Source organism: Myotis daubentonii, chromosome 11 (genome assembly GCF_963259705.1).
Source record: "Myotis daubentonii chromosome 11, mMyoDau2.1, whole genome shotgun sequence".
In the NCBI taxonomy this organism is placed as follows: domain Eukaryota; kingdom Metazoa; phylum Chordata; class Mammalia; order Chiroptera; family Vespertilionidae; genus Myotis; species Myotis daubentonii.
This window is the reverse complement of record NC_081850.1, coordinates 67569288-67596660: the sequence shown is the minus strand read 5'-3', so window position 1 is coordinate 67596660 and position 27373 is coordinate 67569288. Positions and strand designations below refer to the sequence as shown.

The 27373-nt window shown below is 45.2% G+C and overlaps 1 protein-coding gene across 10 annotated transcripts in view; it reads right to left on the bottom strand.

Annotated features, from left to right (window-relative positions):
- CDK5RAP2 (CDK5 regulatory subunit associated protein 2) overlaps nucleotides 1-27373 on the bottom strand; it is a 155381-nt gene that overhangs the window by 63901 nt on the left and 64107 nt on the right. For 7 of the 10 annotated variants that reach the window (XM_059657826.1, XM_059657825.1, XM_059657820.1 and 4 more), the window contains 6 exons: nucleotides 19507-19683; nucleotides 14966-15109; nucleotides 8878-8975; nucleotides 5326-5456; nucleotides 3461-3573; nucleotides 1252-1380 (listed from right to left, as the gene is read on the bottom strand). In XM_059657826.1, coding sequence (XP_059513809.1) covers nucleotides 1252-1380; nucleotides 3461-3573; nucleotides 5326-5456; nucleotides 8878-8975; nucleotides 14966-15109; nucleotides 19507-19683 — 792 coding nt within the window. The remainder of the gene's footprint in view (nucleotides 1-1251; nucleotides 1381-3460; nucleotides 3574-5325; nucleotides 5457-8877; nucleotides 8976-14965; nucleotides 15110-19506; nucleotides 19684-27373) is intronic. The other 3 variants (XM_059657821.1, XM_059657824.1, XM_059657829.1) reach the window with 1 other exon arrangement.

The window sequence follows — 27373 nt, the reverse complement described above, 5'->3', positions numbered from 1 at the left end:
TTCTCCTCCCTGGGCTCAAGGTTGTTGTGGGAACACCCCCTTCCCATTGCGGGGATGGCGGGAACTATGCTACAAAGGACAAGGTTACTCACAGGGAGCATCCAATTGAAGTGCAATCTGACATATTACTCAAATCTGAACCGGCTGGTATGAAGACCTCAGAGTGGGGAGAGGAAAAGGCCTCTGTTCTCCAAAGGACACAATGGGACATTGAACAGATTTTTCAAAGGACAAATGAACAAACAAACTTGCCATTTACCACTCAAATGAAGTAGGTGAAGAATGAGCTGCTTATTAAAAATGCTGCCTTGGAGAAAAGAAGCCAAGAGACTTGTTTCTCCCTAAATGAATCGCCGATATTCTTGGTTTTCAAAATGCTCCAGAGCCCGGGAGGCTTAGATCAGTAACAGTCCCTCTCCAAGACAGCAGATGGCCAGCGCAGCTTCGATACCTTTGAGCATTTCCCACGTGGAAGGTGGGAGGAGACAGCTTAAAGCCGACAAATCTTTCCCCAGAAATGATGTGGCAATGAGACGTCCATTGACATGACATGCCAGGCTGGTTCAAGACAACTCTGACCAAGAAGATTCCAGGGCCCCAAACAGGCCCACCTGCATTTCAGGAGAACAATTCGTCTTCCGGAAAAGGCTAATAGATGCAGGGGGTAAGGCTCTTCAAGCGGAGAGTTGGGCCAAGTTAGGGGCAAAAGGGAGGAAACAACAAACTCTGCCTCACTGTCACACTTTGGGGTCCTCCCATTGTACACCACGGGCTGAGAACAGAGAACATCAAAGGCAACACATCACAAAGATGAGCAGAGACCAGAAGTCATCAGGGTGAACAAGGCTTCCCTGGTCCTTCCCCAGAGCAAACTAACAGAATGGGCCTCTCTCCCTCGGAACACAATCCCAGGGAACTACAGGCTGCATCTACACTACCCAAATTATCTGGGTGATTTGGCAACTCTCCAATCCCTCAGACTGCACCTCTCTTCCAGATGTGCCATCTGCAGCACAGACCTCAGGGCCAGGCTTGGAGTCAAAGGCATCACAATGTTCTGATCGTGTCCGCACAAACATGGCCCAAACTGAGGAAGCCTGTGGACAGACCTGCTGACCCGAGAGGGCCCTCAAACCCCAACCATGGCCGAAGGAATTTCTCTAGAGGCTCCCCAGGACAGGCGCAGTCTTGAGAAATCTGGGGGGTTGTTTTTTTTTGTAATTACCACATGACAAGGTCGGTTTTTCTTACCTCCACTTGTTCTGTTGACTCAAGTCTGTCATCCCCCTGGAAGCCCAGGCAGGAGAGGTCAAAGATGGTTTTCTTCAGGTGCTGGTTGTCTGTATACAGTTCCTTCACGAGCTGTATGAGGTCGCTGACCTAGAAGGTAGGAGAGAGAACTGGATACCCACAAGCAGACTTCAGCTTCCCAGGACCACACTCCTGGGCACAGCCCTTCCTACTGAGCAGACCTTTCAGCAGCACAGCTTGGAGAACCAGGCGGTCTGATTCCAGGCTTCAGGCTGCCCTGGGGACAGTTGGGGGAAAACACCAGCATGCCTGTCCTCTAATCCCAGAGCCAGCACTTCACAGCAGAGGTGCTGGGCAAGTGGCCTAAGCTAAGCCTCCAATTCCTCATCTGTGGAATGGGTTACTGCGAGAATTGAGTCAGATCATGGTCACAGTGCACTAAAGTCCTTGGTACAGTCTAATAACAGTTAACACTACCTCGTACTTGAGGCCCCTGGGAGGAAAATGCCCGAGAATGAAGTTTCTGAGACTGTCAGAGCCTTACTTTACAGCATCGCCTTCTTTGTACACTTACCTAGCAGTGTCAGTAATAATAATAGTCTTCAATTACAAAGCAATTTACAGCTACTAAAATACTCCCACAAGCTTGAGTCGATTATTCTTTTCAAAAATCTTGAGGAGGTGGATAGACTAGTATAATTATCCCCATTTTACAATGAAGAGCCTGAGGTGGAAAGACCTTCACTGCCCAAGGTCCCACAGCTGGGGGTGCCTGGAGAACAAATGGCAGGTAACAGCCAACGCGCCTCGCCATGTGGGAAAGGGCAGCTGCCTCCACAGAGGCACAGCCAGGCTGGAGCTGAGATCCGGACGCTCCCAGCCCAGTGCTCCCCCTTAAGGTACAGGCCTTGCTAGGCCAGGTACAGAAGCAATTGAGCAGACACCACCTTTGTTCCCAGCAAGTTTCAAATCCCAATGGCCAGTAACTTCCCAAGGACTTCTTTACTTGTTAAGTGGGAAATCCTACCCACCCAGACTATCTATAGCAGACGTCCAAAATACACCAACACCTGAGTACAAACTGAACCCGATCCTCAAGGTTATAATGGGAAATATAAGATATTCTGATCCTATAAACACTATGTGACACTTACTACATGCCAACCAAATGAACAACTTCCTGCCTTAACACAGCCACAGTAGGTACTAGTAGCAGCTATATCGTCCCGTTTTCTTTACCTTCAAACATAAAAATGCCTCATGCTCCTTGCTTTACTCCTCCCACAATACTGAAATTTTCACAGTTCTCCTTTCTACTAGTATTTCTTACTTCTGTGCCTTACACTGGCTATTTCCCCTTTTCTGCTAAAAAAGCCCTCTACCCAGATAAACTCCTATCCATTCTTCAAAATCCACTTCAGGGCCTCACTTATGCTGAGACGCTTTCTCCCCAACCCCAACAGTTAACCTTTCCTTCTCTGCTACCTCCACACCCTGCACATCTGCCTATTACAGCAACCCCTGCACTCCCCATTGCAATTCCTTATTTACAAGTCTATTCACTCTATCAGAATGTAAGTTATTCCAAGACAGAAACTGAATCTGTCATACAAGTATGATAATTTTACAATAAAACAGTCTCCTCTGAGCTCACACTTCCTATTCTTATTCTATTCTTAGAACCTTGAAATATTAAACCATTCTAACCACACCAACAATCAACAGATTGAAAAACCTTTTTAGTTTTAAAAAAGAGTTATTGATCAAACTTGAACGTTTATTCTTTCAAAAAGCATCTATTAACTCCCACTACGTGTGCCAGGTACTGGAAAACTACAGATAAATGGGGTGCTCTTGGCCTAGCAGAGGAAATAGACAACACCCCGACAATTGCAGGCCCGCATGCGAAGGGAATCGATGTGCCTGGTACAAGAAGAGAGGTGAGCGACCTGAGGGAAAGGTGGCCCAACTCTACGTGGAGGGACTGGAGAGCATGTCCTACAGCAGCTCGAGCTGGGCTGGTCCTTGAGCCTAAGGAGTGTATCAGACCTGGGGAGGGCTCTCCAGCTAACGCACGTGAAGGAGCAAAGGCAAGCAGGGAGGAGAGGGAAGAAAGGAGAGAAAGGGGGTTTGAGAATCTTACACCTCTGATCAGGAACCCAAGAGACAACAAATAACCAAAAGAGCATTGAAAGTAACAGGCAAATACCTTTTTCTTAAGTTCTTCTTGAGAAAAATGCTCCACTTGAAACCGATTGTGCTCTTCAAGGCAAATACTTAGATAAGATGTTTGATCACTATAAAATGAAAATGGTTCTTCTGCTAAAAAGAAAACAAAGTGGCAGGAGGAGAAAAAGAAAATCAGAAATAGATCCTTCCCAGATCAGTCCCAGTGCAATCCATCTCTGGCAGTTTGAATTGGGTGGGGGTGGGGACAGAGGGACAGAAGTACGCATAGGGAGTCTAAGCTTTGGAGCAAAAGTAATTTTCCCTTCTTTCTCTACAGGCTGATGTCTCAAAGTGTGGTTTCATCATGGGCTGCAGAAGCTTTCACTGTAGCCAATTCTGAATTATAATTTGCATATCAAGTGTTGTGCCTGAGTGGCACAAGAAAATGGTGATTTCAGTTTAAAGGAGGGAATGATTCTGTTTAGGTGAGAATACAGGAAAATTAGATGTGACCTTCAAGGGTAGAACTCAAGGGAAATAAATGCCTAATGTATTTTTTACTGGCCCCAGAGCCTCCATGGTAGCAAACATACCCAGTGCAGAAAATGCCTGCTACATCTTAGATAAGAGAGTCGAGTCACCTACATAAGGGCCCGCTTGCTCTGCAGCAGCCGTCTTCAACCAGTGTTCCGCAAGAATGTTTAAAACATGCAATACCCGACTATGTAGTCAGGGGCACTGACCTCTTTCCCCTTAGATTGTCAAATAAAAAAATGACAACAGCCAACACAACAATAGCCGTCCAGTGGTGTGAATAAACCAAAATTATACCCTTTTGTTGTTGTTGTTAGATCAGCAAAAAAAAATATATTTTTGGTGTGCTGCAGAATGTTATAGTTAGTTTATGTGCCGTGAGATGAAAACGGCTGAAATTGCTGCTCTGCAGCAAAGGTCACATTCTAATAGGGAGGGAAGGCGCAGGGAAGGGGCAGGCTGTTTACTGAGTGAGGCACATCCACAGACATGACCTCATTTAACACACGGGGTAACAGCTGCTACACTTAATGCACTAGGAAGAGCTGCACTTCAAAGGAAGATGTCCTGGCTCACATCTGGGTAAACCAAGTCCCACTCCACCCCTGAGCCTCATTTCTTCATCTGTAAAATAAAGCCAATACCTACTCTACCTAACGGGATAATTGTCAGGATCAGGGATGAGAAGTTAATTGCCTGGCACTGTGTCTTGTACATAGTAGTTGCTCAAGAAATGGCAAGCCCACCACTATTACCAATTTATCCCACACATGCCAGGCTAGAGATACAGAAAGGGAGAAGATTCCAAGCCAGACGCTAAGGGGCTCAGGTTCTAGGAAGGGAGAGGGCCAAACATTCCTGTGAGAAGCACAGCAATACAAGAACCACGGGACCCTCATCTTGCAGCCCTCCCTAAATGAGTCCACTGTGGTCACAACAATGCAAAAAGCAGTGTTTGAATATGAAGCAGCAACCTCACCCTCATGTGTCTGTAGTCCGGGCTCTGCATGGGGTGCTGTGGGAGGCAGAGCCCGGACGTTCTGGGCGGCCAGGGCTGTTGTAAGGGGTATTGTAAGGTTCCAAGGTGACCTGGAATTAGAAGTATCACATGCTACAGAACCCGGGAGAGGCAGAGGGAAGCAGTCCTGCAGCAGAGCTCTGCAGAATTCACACATTTGCTGGGTCTTCCACTATGAAGACCGAAGCCAGACGGCTACAGACTGGGAGAGAAAACACTGTCACCACGAAAAAGGACCCGCAGATGAAATCCTGTGGTGACTCGTGTCCTACTGGAGTTTAGGACTCCCTTAGAGTCCAGTCCCAGTCCTCCAAGTGGAAAAACCAAAGAGAAATAAATACAAGAGCGTGTACCTTCCCGCCTCCGTATTTCACTGATCTGCTCCTCCAGCGTCTTTTGCAGATTCTGATAGGTGAGCACATCCCGCTCCAGCTGCTTCCGCAGCGCAAGGATGCTGTTTAACTCAGCCTGCAGGTTGCTGACACTTGGTAAAATAAGACAACAGAAATTAAAAAACAAACCTGTTTGTGCTTTAAGATGCAAAACTCTGCCAGCCTTCCCTTTGATTTTTATGTCATTTGTGGTTGTTTCTGGTTATAAAAGTAAATATGTTTATTATAGGAAATTGAAAATATAAGACAAAAGAATAAAGAAAACAAAAATTACCATGATCCCACTACCAATTAACACTTGGCAGACTGTATTTCCTCCCAATCTTTCCCCCCGAGTATTATTACAAGGTTGAAATGGACATACAATGCTAAGTTGTGTGTTCCTCACTTAAATATTTCCCTACACATTTGAAAATTGTTTGCAAACATCACTTTTTGGCTCTGTAGCATTAACTCCTCCCCTATCGGTGTGCATCGGGATCACTTCCAGGCTTTTGCTACAGATGGAAATAAGTGAAATAGTTTAACTCTGCAGAATGTCTCTGTTGGGAAACGCCTGTGAGGGCTTGGGCATAAAAAGGGAGGCTCTCCGGAGCCCAGTGTCACCTGGCCCCCAGGCTTCAGAAGCGAGGAGACAAGAGAGAATGTCTGTGTGTCACTCCAAAAAGAGGTAGTATAGGGTAAGGGCGAGGGACAGGAAAGGAGAAAAATAAAGAACAAAGAAAGTCAATAAAAAGAGGGAGGGAAGGACCAATTTAAAGACCAACAGAACTCCACTGTGGTTGGTCAGCCCCGCCCAAATACATGGTGGAATGGGTTATCTTAGGAGGGGGAGCCAAGTATGACTCAGGGTCACTGTGCCACCGTGCTAAGCTATATAGAGAGCAACCTGGAACTCAGAGGAGGCCATGAAAATGCACACCTCCCAGAAATGGCATTGACCTTGGGGAGGACTGTCCAACAGAATCCCTCTGATGGAAATGTTCGGTATCTGCACTATCTAATACAGCAGCCACGAGCTAAAAGCGCCTACAGAGAGTTTGAGTTTGAACTGTGACTAGCACACCAAAGAACTAAATGCCTAATTTTTTAAAATTTAAACTTAAATAGGCACATGGTTAGTGGCTCCTAATTGGGCCATGCACGTCCACAGGAAGGACTGTGAACTCCTACTGCTGTGCACACAGCAGAGGTCTGAACTGTTACCCCAGCTCCCAGAGGAACAGAGACCCCAGCCGAAATCGGAGTAACATAAACACGCTTCACTGAACTCGGTGCCTAAGCCTTGTTCCACACTCAGGTTAGTTTCTTAAGACAAGTTCCCAGCAGTGCAATGACAGTCAAACTATATGAACATTTCTCGAGACTACCAAAACACACTAACCCGTCAGAAAGCCTCCTTTTTCGGACACCAAGTAATGTATCACTCCCTTCCAGCATCTGACCCATCGTTCCCTGAGAGTGTCCATCAGCACTTTGGAACCGTCTATGTGGCTTTTTCTAGGAAGAGAGCCTGTAAGCTTTCATCAGACTTTTCAAAAGGAGTCCACACCCCGAAACAGATACAAGCTATTGCTCTAAGTATATGTGCTGCAGACTCAAGCCCCACTTCTCCTTCACAAATTTCTTTCAGCTCCATCCACCGGACTGCACACATAAATCAACATATATTGGAAGGAAAATAAACCATTATGTCTAATCTTCTATGCTCACTGCTTTGACGATGGCTCATTGTGAAGCCGTCTTCTTGCAAAGCCAGGGGCCCTACCAGCAACTTGTACCTACTTCCATTTCAAGACAATCATAATGACCAATTTGTCAGGCTGATGGAAAACCTTCCAGAGTGTCACAGCGCAGCACGCGCTTGGATACGGCTGGGCTGCAGACACATTTAACCAGGGAAAAAGAAAAAAGGAGATTGTTTTAGCAAAGCTCGTGCGATTAGGGCTGGGAAAGCTAACTGCTTCGCTCCCTCTTCCATTCGCTGCTGCGCCCCTGTCTATTATTTATGTTTCCCCAACTCCAGAGTCTTTTCAAGGTGCAGGGATTTGGTGGAACAAAAGAAGCAAAGGAAGCAAAAGCCCTGTGCTTTCCTCTCTCTGGAACATGGTAGGGAAAGAGGCAGAAATGAGCAGTCAGAGACCCAAGCACCAAAAGGCAAACCACCAACAGCTAGCTCCATGACCTCAGGTCTTAGCCCTAATTTCCTCCTCTGTAAAACAGGGTGGTATCTTTCCTTCAAGATTGTCTTGAGGATTAAATGAGGTGTTATATGGGAAAGAACATAGCATAGTGCCCAACACATACTTAATACTCAACACATTATTTCTTCCTTCCACATATCCTGAAAACTCCCCCCAAAAGATAACATTTGTAAGCCGAATGTCTGATTCTCATGAGTTACATCAGTGATTCCCATCTGGAAACAACCCTGGCGCCCGAGAACAAGTGGCAATATCTGCAACACTGACAGTTGTCACAACTGGGGCGTGGAAGGGAGCTCCCGGCATGTGGTGGAGAAAGTCAGAGCTGTTGCTAAATGAGACAATGCACAGCCCCTCCTAACAAAATATTACCCAGCCTCAAATCCCAATAGAGCCCAGCGAGAGAAAGCTAAGTCCCAGGGAAGTAAAAACTGTCCGAGTTCTCAAGAGAGACGTCTCGGGAAGGGCAGAGGCTCGGGAGCCAGGGAGGTCTGAGCTCTGGTTGTTCCAAACTGTAGACGCCTGGACAATACCCTGACCACCTCCGAGAACTGACTTCCACTCCTTGCCCCTCTAGTCCCACCCCAGCCCCAACCAGGAAGCCATGGCAACCTTGTTCCACAGTATCTCTGTCCACTTCCTCTGCTTCTGTGCTGTTTTGAAATGAACCCCAGACATCATCCCTTTCACCTGTTGGTGCATAGAGAGATGATTGCTTGGTGCATAGAGAGATGATTGCTTACTATGAGAAATCACTGAGGCCACCCCTGTGTTTACAGATGGGCAAACAGCGGCTCAGGACAGGCCACTTGCCTGGGTACACAGAGCTAGGGCTACGACAAGACCTCTAGCCTGTAATCAACTCTCCTCGCCACACTCCCAGGCACCAAATCATCCCAGCAATTCTGTAAAGACACAAGTCACTTGAGTGAGTTGTGGGGTTCTGTCACTCATCACCCATAAGACTTTGGACAAGTCGCTTAACCGCTCATGGAAAATGCTTTATGGAAAACAGGAATAACAGTACTTACCTCACAGAACTGCTGTGAGGATCACTGGAGATAATACATAGAAGCACCTTCTAAATCTATAATAATGTATTATAAAAATCTGAGTGAAAATCCTAAATTTGTTGTCAAGAGTCAGACAATTCTTGCTAGAAAATAGGTATATCTGGCTTAAAAAAGGCAGTCACCATCCAAACACTTTGAGCTTCCTAGGCAAACTTTGCTGCCTCAGAAACAACCAGCACTTATTCAAATAAGTGCTCACACTCACATATGTGTGATGTCCAAACAGAAACCCTTACCTGTCTGAGTCCTGCAGAGATTTTACCAGGCGGGCATAGATGTCCTGCTCTTTCTTTAAGACCTGAATCAGCTCTTCATAGTCTAATTGTTGCTTTTCCTGGAAATGACAATGGGTATCTGACATTAAGAGATGAATTTTAAAAGAGCACATCCTTACATTATGCAAACCTAGGTGGGTGCTTCTGGTTTCTAAATCCAAACAAAGGTGATCCCTAGTGCCGGGCTCTGGATCAGGCCACGGTCAGTGAGCACCACCTGCAGGAGGAGTGGGGAATGACCGGCCATCACTTCCCTCTGAATAAAGTGGAGCTGTGCTCCCAACACTAAATATCTATCACAGAGAACCATCACAGTTACCCTATTTGCCCATCATCAAGTAGCCATCCCTCAGAGCTTCTGGTTATTATTTTCACAACACTACAGAGAATGCCTTTCCACACTGCTCTTGTTCAAAAAAAAAATTTTCTAAACCCAAACCTGGCAAGTATTAGGAATAAGGGGCTTACATTCAAGTAGAAGAGGTCGAGTGAGTCGTGCTTTCAGGCATCCGAACGGAGTGATGCTGCCAGTACAGAGACCTGCCTGGAGCTCTGCACCTTGCAGCTACGTAGCCCAGGTAACTAGTTAACAAACCTCTATGAGCTTTAGTTTCCTCATGTATGCACTGGGGATGTAATTTTGTGAATTAGCCCTCACAAATGTGAATTTTTATTTTATTGATTTTTTTTAGAGAGAGGAAGTGGGGGAGAGAGAGAGGGAGAAACATCGATTCATTGTTCCATTTATTTATGTATTCATTGGTTGATTCTTGTATGTGCTCTGACCAGGATCGAACCCACAACCTTTTCGTATCGAGACGACACTCTAACCAACTGAGTTACCCAGCCAGGGCACTATGAATTTATTTTTAAGGTTCAATTTTGTCTTTGCCTCTTACCAGTTCTGGGGCCTAGGAGGTAATTTACTGAAGCCTTGGTATTCCATCTGTAAATGGTAGACAATAATCACCACCTCGAGGAGTTATAGAGCAGATAAAGTTAAATGTGTACTAGAAGGGATCCCGAGAGAAATGGCCAATGCCAGTATTGGGGCAAGAAAATCAAGAACAATACAATTTTGTAATGCCAGGAAAGATGGAATTGCTTAAATAATGATGCAGTGTGTTTCCAGAAGGACAAGGGAGCCAGTTTGAAAAGGCCACGTCTGGCCCTGGCCTGTATGGCTCAGTTGGTTGGGTGTCATCCCGTGCACTGAAACATTGCCAGTTCAATTCCTGGTCAGGGCACATGCTGGGTTGTGAGCTTGATCCCTGTGGATGGCATGCAGGAGGCAGCCAAACAATGCTTCGACATTTCTCTCTCTCTTTCCCTCTCCCTTCCTCTCTCTCTCTCTCTAAAAAAACAAACAAACAAAACAAAACAAAAAAATCAGGCACTCCTCCTCCTGGAGCATGCCTGTGCCTTTTCCTTTGCCTTTGCCTTCCCCTTCCTCTTCTCCCTCCTGCCCCCTCACACTCCCTGCCCCAGCATGTTACCATTATCTTCCTCACGCCTAAGCGCCAAGGGCCCTTCCTTTACCTCCATAACTTTCTCCTAAGGCCATTTCTTCTAGGAATTACTTCTTCTACCTCTGTGATTTATCAAAAAAAATGTTCTCTTAAAGTTAAAAAGAAATCAATAAAAAAAAATGTTTTTAAGAAAAGGCCAACTCTGGAATAATTTGAGCATCAAAATAAATAACAGTAACATTATAACCTACTGAATAAAATATGAATTCTTGAGTCCATATTGATATGAATAAATGGGAAGAAGAGTGCGCTTTTCTTTAAAGTAGAACAACAACTAACAAATGTAGAAGGAATGATGGAATTAGAAAACTCACCGTTTGCCAACCATCGTGGGAATTAATAATTCAGCCAAGAAACATAAAAGGAAACTAGTGGGTGAAAGTTTAAAGATCAAGGTATTTACATAAATTCAGAACACCCTCACACACACACACACACACACACACACACACACACACACACAAATACTTAATTACGAATGAAAATAACTATAGCTGAGACACCTGGCAGGCACCATCTTCATAAAGTTATCAGTCAGCGTGGCCAGTAATGGGACAAATTGAAATCATGTGCCATCGGACAGGACACAATGAGAACACAGCATCGCACCCGTGATATTCCTGCCCAAGAGGCCTAGCCACCTGCTTGTGGGTCCGAGGGCTCCTTGTGAGCAGCACAGTGCCTGGCACAGGTCAAACGCTGCCACAATACGTGCAGACCTGATGACTAAATATCTATGAGGCAACACAGGGACCCACAGGAATCTTAGGAGCACAGAGTCTTGTGGATATTTTGCATAATGGAGTCCGAGTGAGTCAACATCTTCCTAGAAGCAAAATGTTCACCCTTGTTAAATAAATGAACTCTTTGGAGCCATTTGAGCCATTTCATCAATCACCTATTCCCTTGTGTTGAATCATGCCCCATTAGAAAGAGCTGACAAACCAATGGGTCTCCTTGGCATAGAGGCAGAGGGGTGCCAGGAGGTCAGTAAGGACAGGCACCTCTGAGCAGGAGCAACCTCCACACTGTCCCTCCAAACAAGAAACAACCCAGACAGGAGGCCACTCATCCCACAGGAGACACGATCACCACGCATCTACTGTGTCTGATCTGCAGTTTGTTCTCTGCAGCCCAAGAATACCACCCAGCCAGCTCACCACCATCCCCTTGGCCCATCTGAGAACTGTCCCTAAAACACAGGGACGAGAGAGGGAAGACCCCTCTCTCCTCTGCGAGCTAGACCCTGGGTCCTCACGAAACTAGTATGATTCTCTCCAGAGATTCAGAAATGTGAACTGAAACACCATCAGTCTGGGAGTTGCTGGGTGTGACTCATGTCAAAGACAGAGTCCTAACACTGGCCAGTGTTGCTCACTAGTTAGAGCATCGGCCTACAGACTGGAGGGTCGAGAGTTAGATTCTCAGTCACAGGTGGGTGTGTGGGAGTGCAGGAGGCAACCAACTGATATGACTCTCTCACATTGATGTTTCTCTCTCTCTCTCTCTCTCTCTCTCTCTCTCTCTCTCCCTTCCTTCCTTCCCTTCCTTCCACTCTCTCTAAAAATCAATGGAAAAAAATATCCTCAGGTGAGGATTAACAAAAACAAAACAAAATAAATAAATAAAAAGACAGAGCCCTAGGGTGAAGCTTCTGCTGTCCATGGGCCTGGTGCAGGTTCTCTCTCCCCAGGCATGGCTGCTGGACTCTCCCCTGGCATCTGCGACACCCTCCTTATGCTACCAGTAAACACTCCAGTTCATTGCTATTTTGCTCGAACTACTCAATGTTGTATATTAGGCTTCTGGCAACCAAAAGAACCTTAACTAATACACTACATTATTTCTAATCCTCTCGGGAAATTAGCATGGAATTCTCCATTTTACAGATTAGGAAGGTGAGTTCCAGAGAGATTAAGAGACCTGACCCAAGTCCTAGAGCTAATAAGTAGCAGAACTGACATTCCAACACCAAAGCCGGGCATTTTCTACTCTGCCCCAGCTTCCTTAACGACATGAAGGAAACACATGCAATGTGTTGACCACAATCTGAAGAGATAGTAACAAGAGGACTTAATGGCTCACTTCTTGATAATGAGGGCAATTTAGTGGCCTGGTAGATGGGTGGTGTCTCTCTTGGTAGCTATGACACAGCCCTGCAATAAAGATATTTAATATCCAGGAACTTCAGCAACGATGTTCCAAACATGTCAACAGCCAGGGTCTAAAAAGCTCTGGCTGCTGCAAGTTTAATATGGTCAGTGGTTTTACTCTCTGTTCTTCAATTCCCTGAGCATCCAGCATTCGTTCTCAGGATCACACAATAATTAGAAGGGAAACAGACTGCCCAGAGTAAATGGGGACATCATTACAGCCTCAAGTTCTTTGTAGAAATGGGAAGAGGATAAAACCTAAATTAACACAAAATGGCCAAGGGCATAGCAAAAGAAATCCACATTTTCTACAAATAAAGAACTGCAATCTGAAAAGTATACCTTTGGGAGTGGGGGCGGAGGGAGGGGGACTATAGCCTCTAACAGTAGGGATTTCTTAAACTGACACCTTGAAATTTACAATTCCTAAATGATAACTTATAAATCCTTATCCACAATTTGCAATTAGTCTTGCAGAATAGAATTAAAACCTTTGCTAAAATACTTAGGCATTTTGCACAGTAATTTAAACATCAGGTTCTAAATATAAGGGAAATGCCCATGAAATGACTTTTTACTTGTGGTTATATGAAAGTACAAACACCACTCAGACCAAAAAAACCTAAACACAGAGAGGTGCAGATCATCCAACTCAGACTGTTCACTAGATTCATAAACATGTTATTCAACATTTACATACTTTTTACATGACTAAAACATGATGCAAAATAGCAAAATTTAACTAAATGTGTCCATCTAGAACACCTGATGGGGTGCTATCTTGTTTCAAAACAGACTGTACCTTAGACAGGTTAGAGTGTATCCTAATACCCAACTAAATTTGGTCAAAATAAAATAACTATACGTAGGTTAGAATTACAAAATGTCAGTTCTGTGAGGTTTCATTATCGGACTTACCCAACGAAGTGACATAGCCAAGAGAGGAATCCAGGCCTGCAGACTTCTGGCCTGGCTCTAGCTCCTCACTAGTCTATGCTAACACTCTTATTCCAAAAACACAGAAAAATGCAAACCCATAAATGGTCAAAGTTAAGAAAGAGCTCCCACTGTCCAGCCAATGATGCCCTCTGGACCGAACTGATACTGAGCTGATACTTAGTGCAATGGCTAGTACTGATGCTAAAATACTGAAGTACTTCTACACCCGTTGTAAAATAACCCCTGATCCATCCACCCCAACTAGCCCAGCTGTCCTGGCCCCTCCCTGTAGACTCCTAGGAACCTCTCCAAGACCCAATAACTATAGTGTTGGTCCCTGGCACACAAGCAGGCCTCCAGGACCCTGCTCCAGCCCTACTGCCTGAGTCTATTCCCATAGCTGGGCCCGTGCTGCATCAATTAATTATTTTGAGACTCACCCTTTGCAAAACCACACATCATGATCAGAGCCATTCATCAGAGAACTAATTTGTGTAAGAGTCTGTCCTAAATGCATGAACTTAATTAAAGTCAGCTTTCAAAACTTGAACTCCTTTCCTTTCCCATTTCTGGCGGCCAAGTTGCATTTCATTCAAGCTGGGGTCAGAACAATATTTACGCATCTCTCACAAAGCAACAGAGTCATTCATTCACTCAACAAGCACTTACTGAGCCAACCACTGGGCTAGATGTTGGGGCTCAACACAAGCGTCAGTTCTCTACCTCTGAGGTGCCTGCCCATGGTGCACAGGGGCTCAAGTGACGGGAAAGCAGAAAGGTGGATCCTGTAATGTCAACACAAGACCTAAGTGCTAGGATGGGTGGGCGTGCACAGTGCAGTGCACCAGAAAGGAAGAGAGACATCACTACTAAGCGGGTTCAGGGGAGGGGCCACAGAGAAGGTGACACTAGAGGGCCATTAGAGATGTTCAGGAGTCACCAGGTGAACAAGGAAGAAAAAGGAATTCCAGGAGATGGAACAACGCGTGCAAAGATGGCGTCTTCGGGAACCTGCAAGAAGTTGGCTGTTGTTAGTGATGATAAGGAATGAAAGAAAATGGGACTGGGAGATAACTTGGGAGCAGATAAGGAAGGACTGCTGTGCCCTTTTCCATGTGCGTTTGAACAGGAAAATGTTCTTAACACCTGAGATTACCTAGTTCTTGACAGGTGAACCTACAGAGCAAACATGAGGTTCATGTTTTAAGGAGCCGCGATTTCTGTTTCCTGTGCAGTGCAAACACTAATGTTCGGCTGCGGAATACTAATCTGTAAATTACACAGACTCACGGCCCCTCCTCTTACCTGTTGTAAGCTCAACTATCAGCAAAAAGGCATCTGAGGCTTCCTAGATCAAAGGAATTACCAAACATGTGTCAGAAAAGAACATGAATTCGCATGTGAACGTCCCGCTTCAGGCACGCTCACCTCGGAGAAGATGCTTCTGCTGCCTGGTGACTGTTGAGAGGAGCACTTTTCTGTTATTAAGTCTTCACTCCTGAATTTGAGATCCTCCGCAGTCATTAAGTAACGATTTTGCTGTACTGCTTCTGAATCTTTGCCACTGAATTTCTAAAGAAACAAAACAAATCATAAGGAAGTTTTCATCAAAAAATACATTAAGAGATTATCCCCTGCACTTTAAGGAAAGATACTTTTTTTCTTCACAATGTCCTCTAAGGAACTTCCATCATCCCCAAATACTGGCAATTACAAAACTGTAATGCACCCCATTTGTGTGTGATTACAGCTGGAAGAGCAGATGCCAGCATGGTGGTGGTCATTACAAACCTTCCTTCTGGCACCACTGAGACAGCCTCCCAGCATGTGCGGAGAGCAAAGCCCAGGCTCTGGTCCATGGGACTGGGTTCCAATCCTGAGTCCCCCTGACCAGTGTGACCTCCGGGTCTGTTTCCCATCCCACGGGGTTACTGCAGTGATTAGGGAGATTATGTAAATCACAACCACCAAAGGGCAGTGTCTCTTGAAATATTACAAATTTGATAAAACTTGAACCATCCATATCTGTGGGGAGATTTGACTTCCAGGAAGAAAAAAGGCAAGACTGCAAACACTGCTCTGGGGTCTGGTCACACATGTAAAGCTCCTTCATGCTGATGCACAGTGCAGTTTCCCCTGCCCGACCCCTGCAGAAGAGGTGACAAGCAACAACACGGCAGAACTGGAGACCATTTCTCTGGTCTTGTGCCCAAGTTCAAGCATGGGATCTAGACCTACCTACTTAACACCTGGTAACCCCTGAACTAGGTTTCTGCACTCTGTCAGAAATTCAGGGCAAGAACCACATCTTATTCCTTAGCCTATCAGAATTAATTCATCATGTCAAGCTTGTCAGAAAAATTAGATGAACACACCCCAAAAAGCAGCAGAGACAAATTTCTGTAAAAACCCATTGATCTGTAAAAGGAAAAACTAGGAATCAAATAGCCAACACTGAATTTCTAGAATTTTCATAATACTATTGTGCTTGTTACATGTTTATCTTTATTATTATAAAGTCCAATTATACATATACTAGAGGGCAGGTGCACAGATTCATGCATGGGTAGGGTCCCTCAGCCTGGCCTGCACCCTCTCGCAATCCGGGACCCCTCGGGGGATGTCGGACTGCTGGTTTCGGCCCCATCCCCAAGGGATGTAGCAGTGCCGAAGCAGTGGTGGCTGCCGGGGAGGAGCCTGAGCAGGGGCTGGGCACCGTGCTTCTTCTGCTCATCCCAACCCTGCTGAGCTTGCCACTGCGCCGCACGGTAGTGCTGCCACTGAGGCATGAGAGGCTCCTGCCACCACAGCTGCCAGCGGTGAACCCGGCTTCTGGCTGAGTAGCACTCCTGCTGTGGGAGCGCACTGACCACCAGGGGGCAGCTCTTGCACTGAGCATCTGCCCCCTGGTGGTCAGTGCACATCATAGCAACCCGTCAACCGGTCAAGTGGTCAACCTGTCATAATGGTCACTTAGGCTTTTAGATAGATAGATAGATAGATAGATAGATAGATAGATAGATAGATAGATAGATAGATATTAATAGCACTGTAAAGCTTAAATAGAAAACAGTCACCTCCACCTCTCCACTTCTCAGCTCTTAGTCCCAATCCCAGAAAAAAACAACTATCGCAGAAGTCTTAAAATTTAGCTCTTATATCATCAGCTCCCCCCACACACTTTTCCTAATAGTTATATCACAATTTTAGTAAATCAATATTCCACATTTACATTACTATGGCCAAAATACTGTTCATGCTCAGCCACACATACTAAATTCCATGATTACATTTCCTTTCCTTTTCAGTTCTTTACTTTTCTTGGAATCAGTAACAACTGCTTTGTTCTGTTTGTCTACTTAGTTCATAAAACTAAACCATGTACTTAATGTTACCTCCAAACTCTCTAAAACAGTGGTTCTCAACCTTCCTAATGCCGCGACCCTACAGTTCCTCATGTTGTGGTGACCCCCAATTTCATTGTTACAAATTGAACATAATTAAAGAATAGTGATTAATCACAAAAAACATATGTAATTACATACGTGTTTTCCGATGGTCTTAGGCGACCCCTGTGAAAGGGTTGTTCGACCCCCAAAGGGGTCGCGACCCACAGGTTGAGAACCGCTGCTCTAAAAGAACTTAAAAATTCCTCTAGATGGAGTCAGATACTCCAGATAAGTGACATTCCATTTCAATTTCTTTGAGAAATTCTAACTTAAGCTCCCTCAACAGCTCAAATCTGGGCTCCCTACATCTCAGCCATCCGCCTGGGGCTTCACATCCCCGGTGAATTCCTTACTTTCTGGATTCCACGCTTCCTTTTGGTTACTTCCTCATTTAAAATCATCCTCTAGACGTCTCCTGCAAGGAGTCCATGGGAGGCAAACGATTTCAGACACCAAACATCTGGAAATGCCTTTACTCTGCCCTCACTCTTGCTAATAGCTCTGTGAGCACAGAATGCTGGACTGGAAATCACTCTTCTGCTCTGAACTGGACGGTATGACTCACTGGCAGAGCGTTAGCCCGAGGACTGAAGGGTTGTGGGTTTGATTCCTGGTCAATGGTACATACCTCAGCTGCAGGTTCAACTGCCCCACGTGGGAGGCAACCAATCAATGTGTCTCTCTCACGTCAATGTCTCTCTCTCTCTCTCTCTCTCTCTCTCTCTCTCTCTCTCTTTCTCTCTCTCTCCTCCCTCCTCCTTCCCTTCCACTCTCTCTAAAAACCAATGGGAAAAATATATCCTCGGGTGAGGATTAAAAAAAGGAAAGGTAAAAAGAAATAACTCTTCCTCAACAATCTGAAAATACTGCTCTCCCATCTTCTGGCTTCGTGTTCCAGCTGAGAATTCTGTCATTTTGAAGACTTTGTATGTCACCCATATTTTCCTCTCTCTGGAAGTTTTTTGGATGCTCGCTTTACCCTCGCTTTGTGTTCTGAAATTTTACAAAGATATGCCTTGAGCTGCAGATCTTTATCATCCATTGTGCTAGAAACAGAGCAGGCCCATTCAATGCACAGCTATCTGTCCTTCCATTTTGGAAATTTTCTATTACTTTGAAAATTTCTTCCCTCTGCTTTACCTGTTTGTTCTTTCTGGAACTTCTTAGTCATATACTGGAGCTCTTCAATCAAGGCTCCAATTTCCTCTTTTCTCTCCCATTTTCTGCAAAACTTGCTCTTTATCTTCCAACTTCTCTAAGTCTTGTATTAAACTTTTTCTATCTATACCAATTTACAATAGGTTGCTCTTCTTTTCCAAATATCTTTACCAGAGCCTGATCTCATTTATTATCTAAACATGTTAGCGTTGAGTTTGTCATGCTGTCTAGTTTTCTTCCCATCCTCCACTGTTTCTATCTCCTCTACGTAGCTTTGTTCTGTCTGTTTGGTCTTTGTCTTTCCTCTGAGACACTTCTCTCCTGTTTGACGAACTCCAGCCTCCAAGCACGTTTCAATGTAAAAGTGCTCAGAAGTTCTGAGTGTGGAAAGACCCATCGCTGGCAGCCTTACAATGGGGACTCAGCTATTCTATCAGCACCTTTCCATGTTTCCCCTTTCAGAGGAACCCACAGCTGGGTACACACACGTCCGCTTCCTCCACTCTGCTTTCAGATGCACTCAGTGACCTCCAGACCAGCTCCCCAGAGAGTAAAGCTCCCATTTCCAATTAGTGAAGAAAACAGGTCATCAAACTGCCCAGTGTTCCAGCCCCTGTCCTGTTTACTAAGACACCAGGTACTTGCACTGCCTGCTGAGCCTTTCTGGGTTCTATAGGGTAAGCCAGCTTGCTTCTTCTTAGCTTTTCATCCCAAAGCATGTAGCAGCAATGTGGAGAAAGAGGAAGCCCACGTAGTTACCACCTGCCCATTCATTTATCATCCAGACAGTGACCTGTTGTTGCATACTCCCCTCCTCCTAGGCCTGTGGGTTTATACCTTTTTACCCCTCCACTGCCATGTTAATGAGGTCTCAGCAGGAAGCAGAATTAAATACCCATCCATGTTGGATCCATCATGGTCCCTGTTAAGTCTGAGCTGAATCAAACATGATCAAACAAGAAGGGTCTTCCAAGACAAAAAGGAGCAGTTAGAGGAAAGTACGGCAGAGTGAAAGGGCACGGAAGGAATGGGCAACAGCAAGTTCCTGCGGAAGACCTACTCAAGGAAGCAGGGGGGCGCCAGAGCAAAGGAGATCAGGGCCAGAATGGGATCTGCCACTTACTAGTCATGTGACCCACGATAAGTTCCTTCCCTTTGCTGAGCTTCCATTTCTCCAAACTTACCTCCCTGGTGCCTGAGGCCCAAATGATAGAAAGAAAGTTCCAAAGTGCTCTGATATATAGCCATGAAGGCTATAATCATTTTTACCAAACGTGTTTTTCTATAAATGTTCATGCAAAAGAGTTTAAAGAAACCTACGCCAAGTCAAAATCTAAATACAAAAGAAAAAAGTTTCGATACCTGAGGCAACAAGTCCTTGTCCTTTTGATTGGTACTTTCTGTTAGACGGCTGATCACCTGCTCTTGACTATGTAATTTTTTATTACTTTCACTCAAAAGACTCTTATAATGGTTCTCCACTGCTTTCTCTCTTTCATTCACTTCGTTGCGTAATTTCTCAACTTCATTTCTAAGGTCCTGCCAGAAGGAAAAGAAAAAATTGAAATTTACTTGACAAAAATAAGCAAACCAGTAGATGTATTTAACAAATGTATACTTCCTTTTCATTTAAAGTCTTACAAAATCCAACTTTAACAATAACCTGAAATTTGGAAAAAGCACAGATGTTATCATATTATTTATAGCAGTGGTTCTCAACCTTCCTAATGCCGCGACCCTTTAATACAGTTCCTCATGTTGTGGTGACCCCCAATTTCATTGTTACAAATTGAACATAATTAAAGCATAGTGATTAATCACAAAAACAATATCTACACTAATAAAAGAGAAACATGGTAATTGGCGTACGACCGCTACCCTTTTCATTGGCTAATCAGCGAGATATGCAAATTAACTGTCAGCCAAGATGGCGGCCGGGAGCCAGGAAGCTTGAAACTAACATGAGGCTTGGTTGCCTCAGTGACGGAGGAAACCAATGTTCCCGCCTGCGGCTGCAGGCCTCTGAGCAGGCAGTTTCAAACATTGTAACAAATACCGCCAGACTTCAGCCAGCAGATTCGCAACATTGTATGCAAAGGCAGCGGAGGCCTAAGAGCTGGAGCCAAGCCTCAAGCTAAAGCTGGCCCAGAATAAAAATTTTAAAAAAAGGAAAAAAGGAGCGTATGGGAGTTCAGTCACCCCCAGCCTGAAAACAGCCCTCAACCCCTCACCCAGACTGGCCAGGCACCCCAGTGGGGACCCCCACCCTGAAGGGTGTGTGACCAGCTGCAAACAGCCATCATCCCCTCACCCAGGCTGGCCAGGCACCCCAGTGGGGACCCCCACCCTGATCCAGGACACCCTTCAGGGAAAACCAGCCGGCCCCTAACCATGCACCAGGCCTCTATGCTATATAGTAAAAGGGTAATATGCCTCCCGGCACCGGGATCAACATGACAGGGGGCAGCGCCCAAACACCCTGATCGGCCCTGCTCTGTGTGTGACAGGGTGTGGCACCCCAACCCCCCCCCCCCCCCCGCCCGGGCCCTGCTCTGTGTGTGACGGGGTAGAGCCATAACCTCCCCATCGGCCCTGCCCTGAGTGTGAGAGTGGCGGCGCCCCAACCCCCTGATCGGCCCTGCTCTGTGGGTGATAGAGGGTGGTCCCCCAACCCCCTCTGCCCCCCAACGGGCCCTGCTCTGTGTGTGACGGGGTAGAGCCATAACCTCCCCATCAGCCCTGCCCTGAGTGTGACAGTGGCGGTGCCCAAATCCCCTGATTGGCCCTGCTCTGTGGGTGATAGAGGGCGGCGCCCCAACCCACTGATCCGCCCTGCTGTGTGTGACAGGGGACAGTGCCCCAACTCCCCTATCGGACCTACTCTCTGAGTGACAGGGGGGAGCTCCTCAACCCCCTGATGGGCCCCGCTCTGTGCGTGACAGGAGGGAGCTCCCCAACCCCCTGATGGGCCCTGCTCTGTGCATGACAGGGTACGGAGCCCCAACCCCCCTGATGGGCCCTGCTCTGTGCGTGACAGGGGGTCGCGCCGCAACCTCCCCATCGACCCTGCCTTGAGTGTGACAGGGGGTGGTGCCCCAACCCCCCAATCGGCCCTGCTCTGAGCCCGACCAGGGGCTGCACCTAGGGATTGGGCCTGCCCTCTGCCACCTGGGAGCAGGCCTAAGCCAGCAGGTCGTTATCTCCCGAGGGGTCCCAGACTGCGAGAGGGCACAGGCCGGGCTGAGGGACCCCCCCTCCCCCCCAAGTGCACAAATTTTTGTGCACCGGGCCTCTAGTGTAATTATATATGTGTTTTCCGATGGTCTTAGGTGACCCCTGTGAAAGGGTCGTTCGGGCCCCAAAGGGGTCGCGATCCACAGGTTGAGAACCGCTGATTTATAGTACTGCAAAACCGGAAACTAAATATCTACCAGTAGGGAATTATAAAAGAAGTTATGGTATGAAAAAATGGAATTATGAATAAAAGCAAACCAGGATAGCCTGGCCAGTGTGGTTCACTAGTTAGGCATCGACCCGTGGGTCGGGGCACATGGCCAGGTTGTGGGCTCAATCCCCAGGAGGGGGGTGCAGGAGGCAGCTGACCAATGATTCTCTCTCATCATTGATGTTTCTATCTCTCTCTCTCCCTCTCTGAAATCAATAAAAATATTTTAAAATATATTTTTAATATAGAATAAATAAATAAAAATTTAAAAAAGCAAACCAGGATACTATGTACTGTGATGCTAATTGTTTTCTAACTGTTCACACAAAATGTTGTTAAGGCTCTAAGGGAACACATCAAAATAATAACAGCATACCTAAGCAGAGGAATTAAGGGTAATTTTCAATTTTTCTCAGTTTCTAAAATCTCTTAAATAAGTCTGTATTACTCTCATAATCAGAAAAAAACTGTCTTAAATCATGACATTTACATGGAAATGCTCATGTTTTGACATTAAAGAAAAATCAGGAAACTGTATACAGTGACTGTAACTACCTCAAAATATGTTCTATTTGTAATATTGAAGCCCTATTCATAACAGCAAAAGGTGGAAACAACCCAAGTGTCCACCAATAGAGGAATAAACTCTCATAAGTGCTCACAGGGGAGAACTCTGATGCTATCAAGGACAATGAATGATTACTCCATAAATATACTGCCCTGAAGTAATCTTTAGAATATATTGCTGCAAGGGAGAAGGGCAAAAGGGACAGACCCCAGGAGAAAAAAGAAGTATGTACAGCTTATTAACATTTATTTAACCATAAAACAAATTAAATGGCTGTCTACAAGGAAAAAGAAAAAAATAGAAGGGACAGAAATTAAAAGTAGAACTCATTTTATCGATGTTACATTGAAACCATTTAAATATTTAGGTAATTATTTTTTAAATAAAATTAAAATTCCCTAAAACTGAAAGCAGAGCAAAAACAAAGAATCTGTGTATCAAGTTGATTGGTTAACCAAACAGAAAGAAATGATTTCAATAACTTTAAAGGAGAGTAATTTGTGCATCCCTAATGGGATATTTTTCTAAGGACAAAAGGAACTGCTGCAAAAAAAATATCTTAAACTGTTTTTAGTACAATGTCATAAAAAATAATATTGGTATTGTTATTCTGAAACTGTGTGTATATTTATTAAATAAGTAATTATTAATGTCATAAAAACCAAGACTTTAAGCCTGAGAAAAAATACAAATACAAAAGAAGTTAAAATATGTAAGTCTAAATTTGAATTGGAAACATCAATATAAACTTATATTTTCTGTTATTTCCTTCCTTTACTGAAAAAGCCAAGAATCATTACCATCCCTAGCATCCAGACTGGAGTCTCTAAGTACTATTTCCCATCAAAAAGAATAGGGTTCTTTAAAGCAATGGTTCTCAAAGTGTAGTCCCTAGAGCAGCATTATCAGCACCACCTGGAAACGACGAAAGCAAATTACTGGGCCCCATCCAGACCTATTAAATCAGAAATTCTGCAGGTAGGTCAGGTCCATCCATCTGTGTTTTAATAAGCCCTCCAAGTGGTTCTGATGCACACTAAAGCTTGCCTTATGGGGAGGGGTGACTCCAGACCCAGGGCAGCAACATTCAACGTGGGCCCAAACATCTTCTCATGTCAGAAAGGAAGGAAGCTAACAAAGTCTCAATGATCATGTCTAAAGAACTCGGGGCCTGGCCAGAGTAGCTCAGTTAGTTGAGCATCATCCTGTGCCACCGAAAGGTTGCTGGTTCCATTCCCAGTCAGGGCAAGTACCTGGGTTTTGAGTTTGGTCCCTAGTCGGGACACATACAAAAGGCAACCTACCCATGTTAGCTCTCGCATCAATGTCTCTCTCTCTCTCTCCCCCTACTTCCTCTCCCTAAGCAAGTCCTCAGGTGAGGATATGAAAAAAAAAGAGGAGTCAACTTGAATAAGCTTTTCCACTATCCAAGGATAGGACAATTAGAACATCGAGGATAACAACAATAAAAATACATTAAAATTTTTAAAAATCTGAGCTCATAATACTATTAAAACAAAAACAAAAAACGATCACTATAATAGACAGAATAATGTCCCCCCAAATTATATGTTCACATCCTAATTCCCAAAATCTGTGAATATGCTAAATTACCTGATGAAAGTTGCAGATGGAATTAAGTTTACTAATCAGCTGACCTTAAAATAGATCAACCAGGAGGGTCCAATATAATTACAAAGATCCTTAAAAGTGAAAGAAGGAAGCACAAAAAGACATCAGCAGTCACTGCTGGCTGTGAAGACGGAAGTGAGCCCAGGGCCTAGATATGCTGCCAGCCTCCAAAAGCTGGGAAAGGCGAGGAAATGGACTGTCCCAGAGCCTTCAGGAGTGCAGCCTTGCTGACACCATGAACTCAGCCTGGTCAGACCCATTTCAGACTTCTGAATTCCAAAGCTATCAAATCTGTGTTAAGCCACCAAGGTCATGATAATTTGTTACCACCACAATGGAAACTAATACAGTTAACTGCCTTTGCAGAATTCAGTGAATTTTTTATTTTGTCTTTCCATAGGAACTGTACCCCAGGGTAACTAAATAGATGATGAGAAATGAGTTTTTCTTTATAGAAGTATATAGCTGTAAATGAATAAGGAATGAAGAGATTAAATTATTACCATTTTGCAAATGGTCATTCATAGTAACTTCACAAAAACAGGAAGTACCAAATATTATGCATCACCTATTGGAAGTACAAATGACCACCTATAATGTATATCTTGCCAAAATTTTAAACCTGAATTTGACAATGCATCTTATCTAACTACTAATTTACTAGAGAGTCAGCAGAGAAACAAGTTAAATGCCATTACAAAATTACAATAAGCAAAATCCAGAATGGAAAACTGTAAAGAACAAACTACCCAACTTATTCAACAAATAAATTATATGGGGGGAGAGGGGGAGAGGGAGAAGCTGTGGATTAAATAATTAATAAACTTAGGGAAGGTTAATGTGAACACATGAGTTCATACATGATTCCACAGGGCTCATTCAAGCCTACCCTACCTTTGTTCTCTCTCTCTCTCTCTCTCTCTCTCTCTCTCTCTCTCTCTCCATCTCTTTCCCTCTCCCTTCCTCTCTCTAAAATCAGTAAAACATAAAAATAAAATGATGGGGCAAGGCCCTGGCCAGTGTGGCTCAGTTAGGTGGGCATCGTTCCGAGCATCAAAACGTTGCTGGTTCAATTCCTGGTCAGGGTACATGCCTGAGTTGTGGGCTTGATTTCTGGTGAGGGGCGTGCAGGAGGCAGCTGGATGATGTTTTGCTCTCACATTGATTTTCTCTCTCTCTCTCTCTCTCTCTCTCTCTCTCTCTCTCTCTCCCCGCCCCCGCACCCCACCTCTAAAAATCAATAAAATATTTTTTAAAATCTTCATTACTGGTAAGAGCAAAAGCCCCCTATCATTAATTAGCTCTCATTAAATAAATAAATAATAGATAGATAGATAGATAGATAGATAGATAAATAAATAAATAAATAAATAAATAAATAAATAAATCATGTTAAAAGGCACAGGAATCAATTTGAAGGAGCTCCCAATGGTCAAATCTGGGACAGTGTGAGCAACAAAATCAATCATGATATCAATGACTTAGAACCTATACACTAAAACAAATGTCCATTAGTCCATATTGATATAAACAAATAACTACATCCTATATAATAAAAGCCTAATATGCTAAGTGTCCGGTCCCCTGGTCATTCGTTCAACCAATCAAAACGTAATATGCTAATGATATGCTAAGGCCACTCAACAATCGCTATGATGTGCACTGACCAACAGGAGGCCAACAGTTGACTGGTCACCCAGTCACTATGACGTGCACTGACCACCAGGGGGCAGATAGTCAACAGGGCAACCAGCTGCTATGACGTGCACAGACCACCAGGGAGCAGATGCTCCGACTGGTAGGTTAGCTTGCTGCTGGGGTTTGGCCGATCAGGATCGGGACTGAATGAAATGGGCCTTATACGCCCTGGAGCCCTCCCACAGTCCCTCCCCCGCTGGCCAACCTCCCGCGTCCCTCCCCGGCCTCGATTGTGCACCATTGGTGGGGTCCCTCGGGCTGGCCTGCGCTCTCTCAAAATCCAGGACCCCTTGGGGGATGTCAGAGAGCCAGTTTTGGCCCAATCCCACAAGCCAGGACGAGAGACCCCACTGGTGCACAAAGTCCTCTAGTAATAAATAAATGCAAGAGAATGGACAGTAGAATTACAACTACTAAGTATAGAAGAAATCATGAAAATTAAAAACTACTATTAGTCAAAAATCACAGTAATAACTGTAGCAGGTATCCTCAATAGATACTAAGATTCTTAAAAGTATGATGTGAAACAAGATATTTACAAAATCTCAAAGTACCTCCCCATAAAATAGTAACTTTACTGTGGAGAAACTCAGGAGCCCTCCTCCCATCTTAACCAACTAACCTCACCAGTAATAAGGCAGACTGCCATTATGCACCTCCAGATATGACACTCTGATGAGTGCACAACACATCTGTGCTATTACCAAAAATGTATACCCTCGATGTAATCATGAGAAACATCAGACAAGCCCAAATTAATGAACATTTACAAAATAAGTGACCAGTGAGACATGATACTTAAAGGTAATGTGAACCCTGGATTGAATCCTGGACCAGAAAGAGGGCATTAATAGGAAACCTGGCAAAATTCAAATAGTCTATAAGTAATAGTATTTTTTAATTACTAATTTTCTGGTTCTGATAAGTGTACTACAGTGATAACATGGCAACATTAGGAGAAGCTGGGTGAAGGTAATATGAGAACTCTGTATTATTTTAATACTAGAGGCCCAGTGCACAAAAATTTGTGCACTTGGGAGGGTCCCTCAGCCCAGCCTGTGCCCTCTCACAGTCTGCGACCCCTCAGGAAATGACCACCTGCTGGTTTAGGCCTGCTTCCCAGGGGACTGGGCCTAAGCTGGCAGTCAGACATCCCTCTGGCAGCCCGGCAGCCCTCAGAACATGTCCACTTGCACACTGACCACCAGGGGGCAGCACCTGCATTGAGCATCTGCCCCCTGGTGGTCAGTGTGTGTCATAGTGACCAGTGATTCCCAGTTGCTCTGCTGTTAGGGTCAATTTGCATATTACCCTTTTATTATATAGGATAGAGACCTGGTATATGCGTGGGGGCCGCCTGGTTTGCCCTGAAGGGTGTCCCAGATCAGGGTGGGGGTCCCGCTGGGGTGCCTGGCCAGCCTGGGTGAGGGGCTGATGGCTGTTTACAGGCTGGCTACAGCCCCTTTCGGGGGGCAGGGTCACCCCTGGGGTGCCTGACCAGCCTGGGTGAGGGGCTGATGGCTGTTTGCAGGCTGGCCACAGCCCCTTCAGGGTGGGGGGGTCCCTGCTGGGGTGCCTGGCCAGCCTGGGTGAGGGGCTGATGGCTGTTTACAGGCTGGCTACAGCCCCTTTGGGGGGGGCAGGGTCACCCCTGGGGTGCCTGGACAGCCTGGGTGAGGGGCTGATGGCTATTTGCAGGCTGGCCACAGCCCCTTCAGGGTGTGGTGCCTGGCCAGCGTGGGTGAGGGGCTGAGGTTCATTTTCAGGCGGGCCACACCCCCTTCAGGGTGGGGGTCCCCTCTGGGGTGCCTGGCCAGCCCAGGTGAGGAGCTGATGGCTGTTTGCAGGCTGGCCACAGCCCCTTCAGAATAGGGGTCCCCCCTGGG